The following is a 5,512-nucleotide window of genomic DNA, read 5'->3' as shown; positions in this document are numbered from 1 at the left end:
TTGGTGACACCTAGAAAAAAACGTTACTTAATCCACCCTTAGATAGGTGGTTGGTGCCTTCCTCACATTTAGAGGGTGATGCTATCCAAAATAGATACAAAAGGGAGGACCTTTCAGTGTTCTATCAACTTGATTCATTATTCATACCATCAGATTGGTTAGTCAGATCTTCATAATTCAGGGCACTTACGTGCTTATAACTTTTGATAGGGTTGTCAGATCTGCAATCTATTGAACTCGTTGGAAAGGTCTTTTGATTACCTTTCTACTAATGTATAACATGACGGAGTTTCTTACAAAAACCACCTTTTTTACAATCTTCCGGACTTTTGTTAAAATCGTTTTTTAGCATAACTTTTGAAGATTCTGAGTCGATAGGCATACGCGAAGGTTGGTCTAGGAGGTCAAATTAAGAATTTCGTTTTTCGAGTGATTTTATAGCCTTTCCTCAGTAACGCGAGGAAGGCGAAAACATTTTTATCATTTCGAATCCTTTGCGAGACTGTATCTCAGAACCTGATTGCACGATTTTAAAAATTTCAAGGTGAAAATTGCAGGACATTTTTTAAAAACATTTTTTTTTTCAATTTTATACCTAGAAAACTTCTTACTTAGTAGCCATAACTTGAAAACGGTACGTATTTTATAAATAAAAAAAGGAAAATACTTTACGATTACAAACTCCATTTTACATGTTAAAAAAATGCGTTTTGTCCATGTTTTCGATATTTTCTTAAAAACACGACATTTTTCATCTTCCAAACAAGATTTTGCACGATTACGCACTATGAGCCTAGAAGATGTTAAATGAAAAAAATAATCTTTGTTCCTATTTTTTAAGACTTCGAATAGATCAGAAAATTCCTTGTCAAGATACAGATTTTCATACATTTACACTTCCATCTTTTGTCTTATAATGGAATGCATGGACAAAATTTCATCCAAATAGAAAAAAAAAACCAAAGAAAAGTTGATTTGCGAAATCGTACAACACCACTCACATGGAATTCACATTCTAAGTTGTAGTTAATTCATTTATTTCTGACAGCTTTAGCCAGCCATGCCAGATATACAGATAAATCTGTATTTGACAGATTTTTCGATCTCAAAAATCACAAAAATCTGTATATACAGATTTTTTTTTAAATGATTATTTTTAAAAAATTAATCAATTTAGTAAATGAATTATGCTTAAATGTGATTAAAAAGCTCAAATCTTCTGTTAAAAATTTATGAATGTCTTTTATAGCTTCGAACTCCACATGATACAGATAAAACACAGATTTACTTTTGAAAAAATACAGATTCCCCAAAAAATAATCTGGCATCGTTGGCTTTAGCCTTCTTGGTCATTCACATTCTAAGTAGTATGGAGCAGATTTATGTGCGAAATATGTGATATTACAATGAACATTTCTATCAGTGTAAAAGCAAATTAACTCTGTCAAAATGGCTAGAGAGCCTGGAGCTTAATAAGCTCCAGGCTCTCTAAAAATGGCTCATCCTCAATTCTACACTAAATTGGGTAGACCTCTATTTATATTTCCAAATTTGGCCCCTGCTCTTGTAAAGGTGTAAAATGTCAAACAAAATTTCAAATTTGAAAACACTGGCGTCGGCATCGAATCAACATCAGGTCCAACTTTAGGAAAACAGTCCCCAAAATGTCGAATCCCAACTTCCCGGGAAGGCGTAAGTAATCCGAAATTCAACAGCTTTTTGTTCTACGCTACTTCAAAAACCCTTGTTTCCAGAGAGCCTCCTTAAAATAAACCGCTACTCGCTGATGATGCGACCGGCGGCGGCGGCGTCGCCGTCCACTTCCGCTTCTCGCGCAGCTCCCTCCGACCCATCACTCCCGCTACGTGGCCGCCCCTCCAAGCGCGTCAAGATGGAGTACATGTCGGCGGCGATCCGGCACCAGCACTCGTCCACCTTTATCATGAAGCTGTTCGACCGGAGCGTCGATTTGGCTCGCTTTCCTGAAGCAACGCCGCTGTATCCGGTTTGCCGGGCGTGGATGCAAAATGCACCGCGGGTCGCCAGGAGGGACGAGGTGGTGGAGGGTGTGCCGGAGCCGAGGGAGTTGCAGGCGGATGTTTTGGAGCGGTATAATCGGAAGGAGCTGGACCAGATTGAGAAAATGCCGGGGCCGGCGGAGAGCGAGTTGGAGCCGTTTGTGCGTGAGGAACGATTTGCGGAGCGGGGAGAGGAAATGGGGACGGGGGAAGAGGAGAGTTTGGGGAGGGAAGAGTTGCTGAAGGGACACAAGGAGCGCTGGTCCGGAATCAAGCGTCGTTGGGTTGGCCACCGGAGGAAATATCTGGGCAAGTATCAGCAGAGCTTTGATCTGCTGGACGCGATCATGATGAAGCAGGCTTAAGGAGGAAGTCCTTATCTAATCTAATCTAATCTAATCAGACCCTAGCGAGGCTTAAGGAGGAAGTCCTTATTAAACTAAAGTGTATTCTTACCATTTATATACTAAATATTTGAAAAATAATAAAGTTCGAACGAAGTGAAATCTATTTAATCACGGTTTAGCGTATTTTCGAACGAATAGTGGCGCCACCACTGTCAAAACGGACAATCGCGAAACCATATTTCATTTGTATGGTAGTACTAGCCGCCTGCAGTACTAGAGTCACGGACATTTTCTTTCGGACTGTTTCGATTGAATTGAAACCAACATTGCTGCTTGTTTTTTTTTTTTCTGTATAGAGTTCATGTATTTTTTAACTCTTACTTTTCAGTGCTCTATTTTCTTTTTTGAAATGTTGTTTTTTTTTTCAAATTTGTATGGTTTTATAATGTTTGACAAACACTGCTCGGCTCGGCAAAACCACGCTCCGTCGCTGCTCCCAACCACTCGCTGGATTTTGATCGGATTACTTCATGTTTACTTTTTGAAAAATCAACAATTTCGAGAAGTTCGTTCAGCGAAAGCGTGTTTTTGTTTTCCCCCTTTCGATTACAAGTGTTGTTTTCCCAGTTGCTATTTTTGCTCGTTTGTTGAAATGTTGCTTCTTTCTTCCTGTTTGTTAGTTTGAGTAACAAAAATAATTTATTCACCCGAATGTGTTCTACCTCCGTACGCTCCTCTCTCTCTCTCTCTCTCACTTCGTTCTAGTCTTTTTTTATTCTTTTCTATACCACGGTTTCTTAAAACCAGGCTGGTTAGTTAATCGGTATGACCATCCTTTCTCCTTCTACTCTTTTCTCTTTAAGATAAAATAGGTTTAGTTCCTTCAGCGCAGGTGCGAGTGTTTGATGAAATGGATTTTCCCCTTACATGATTGAGCTGTGCGCGATCTGGTACTGCAGTAAGTAGGATTTTTTCGCTGATTTCGCGCTTTCATTGAGTTATAAAAATTAAAAAAATGAGGAAATTTAATTGAAATGAAATAGATTATGCTAAGGAACTTTAAAGTGCAGAAGACGACATGTTTCTAAACAAGGACATTAGATAAGTATTTGTTTCGATCTAGTACTTCATAGGTAAAAAAAATCAAATTTACGGATAGACTGGAAAATCGAAGTAGAAAAATTAATAATAAATTAAGATGTTTACAGTTTTGGAAAGGGCAACATTTTAAGTGTAGTACTAGAGCAATTGCATGCTTGGAAAGAAAATAAAGTTTGGATTGTTTCCAAAAGTTAATTTGGTTGTAGACTTCACTTTTCCTTCATCACACTTTCAACCAGGGTGTCAGGTTGCCAGATAAATCTGGGAATACAAGATTTTTAAAGTGTATGCCAGGATAAAGATGTGTCAGATTTTGACTGAATTCGACAGATTTTACATTTTCTGTCAATAAAGAACACCTTTTTGAATCAAATGAACGAGTTTAATAGAAATAAAAAAAAAAGTATATTTTTGTTTCTATGAAAATGAAAATTTAACCTTTTTATGGCCGAAAATCAAATAAACCATCACAATTTTACAAGCTTTGGAATACATTATTTTTTTCCAAAATTGGCAACCCTGCTTTCAACAGAATTTGCCTAAAATGTCAAGTGAAGTACTAGAATGTTAAAATGTTGGCTTGTTTAAACCAATGAATAGAAAAAAAATCAATTTAATTTCTTATTCTATTACTTCCTTTCACATTTTAACCATGCACGCCAGAGCTGGATAATCTTACAGCATTCTAGCTGAAATGTTCAACCGTTCTAGACGGAATTTTAACAGAACCAGCTCTCCTAGAGTATTTTGTGATTGGGGATGGTTAATTGAAGTACTAGAATGAATTTTCATGAATGTTTTGTAAAGGGCTTCGATCCAAAAATTCGCCAAAATCATGTTTTTACCAATTTTGAATCTTCAAGAAACTAGTTTCTGGGGTCAACTTTGGTCGTTTTTACAACAAAAACTCTCACTTGTTTGACAGTTTGCCTGCATTTGTTTGCAGAAAGGTCAACCTGCATACATTTTGCTTTGTTTGCGAGTTTGGCAAACTGTCAAATACGAAAAGGTGCGAATTTGTTTGTTTGTCATAGTCTAATACCTCCTTAACAGCCATCGCCAACTCCGACACTTATTTGATTTTTTTTCTCTAAAGCAAATCAAATTTTCATTATTTTTCAGACATGCAGATTAAAAATTTAAAGTTGGATATGATAATTTGTTAAGTGATCGAGAAATGATAGAAAAACGGCTTTGTTTACAACTTGTGGCTTGTTTAGGGTCTTGAAAACTAACTCGCCATCCTTCTTTTTATGTAGAAAAAACTTAATTGCGACAAATACAAATTTAAAAAATAAACAAGATAAACGCATACAAAATATTAAAAATTAATGAAGAAAAAAAGGTAAAGTTTTTTGTAGAACAGAATATGCTCTAAATGACCTCATAAACCCGGAAAAAACAAAGATTCTTAATTTAAACAAAAATTGAGCGGTAGAGCGTTAAGATAAATGAGAAAAGTTGTTACAGAAAATTTTAAGTAAACGATTGAATGAAAAATTTTACATTCTAGTACTTCTTTTCATGTTGATCACACCTCTTGATCGACCAAATCATCATCTGATGTTCAATTGAAGTACTAGAATGGATAAATAATAAATGTTTTAGTAAGTGAGAAAATTTTGGACAGAAAAAGTGAAGTACTAGATCTCAAAAAACGTTGCGTTCAACTTTCTTCGGTGAATCGCAACTGGAATAAAATGTTCTGCGCACTATTTTACGCAGTAATTACTCGTATTTTTCACCTTTTCAATATGTTTTGTTTTAGGTAGCTTCGTTAGTACATAGATTTCTGCTTCAGCCGGATTTTTTTTTCTGTTTCATGCTAAAAATTACCGCTACAACTCTGTTAAACCTGCTTCTCTCTTTCCCTCTGCCGCTGCTATTGGACCGAATTTGGCTTTGTGTTTTACGTTCTCTCCTCGAATATCGCCGTGTGAACCTTAACTTTAATATCAGTTTTTACACGTGGGATCGTGCTCGGTCTGGATTATGCGCGTGGGGGGAGGATTGAATGTTTAAAACTTGTGTTACGAATTTTGTTTT

General features: G+C 36.5%; 1 protein-coding gene across 1 annotated transcript; it reads left to right on the top strand.

Annotated features, from left to right (window-relative positions):
* Positions 1-1,664: 1,664 nt before the first annotated feature.
* LOC6053695 (protein lin-37 homolog) lies at positions 1,665-2,383 on the top strand. The gene is made up of 2 exons (XM_001869702.2): positions 1,665-1,692; positions 1,755-2,383. The coding sequence occupies exons 1-2, from the start codon at positions 1,665-1,667 to the stop codon at positions 2,381-2,383; spliced, it is 657 nt and encodes a 218-aa protein (XP_001869737.2).
* The last annotated feature ends 3,129 nt before the right edge of the window (positions 2,384-5,512 follow it).

This window comes from Culex quinquefasciatus, chromosome 3, assembly GCF_015732765.1.
Source record: "Culex quinquefasciatus strain JHB chromosome 3, VPISU_Cqui_1.0_pri_paternal, whole genome shotgun sequence".
NCBI classification, from domain to species: domain Eukaryota; kingdom Metazoa; phylum Arthropoda; class Insecta; order Diptera; family Culicidae; genus Culex; species Culex quinquefasciatus.
Note: the sequence above shows the minus strand (reverse complement) of the source record. Positions and strands in the feature narration are given on the sequence as shown.

Bases quoted from the DNA above. Each gene is read 5' to 3' on its own strand.
- LOC6053695 (XM_001869702.2), top strand. From the start codon at position 1,665: ATGTCGAATCCCAACTTCCCGGGAAGGC. The intron at 1,693-1,754 runs GTAAGTAATCCG...CCTTGTTTCCAG, and splicing joins TCCCAACTTCCCGGGAAGGC to AGAGCCTCCTTAAAATAAAC.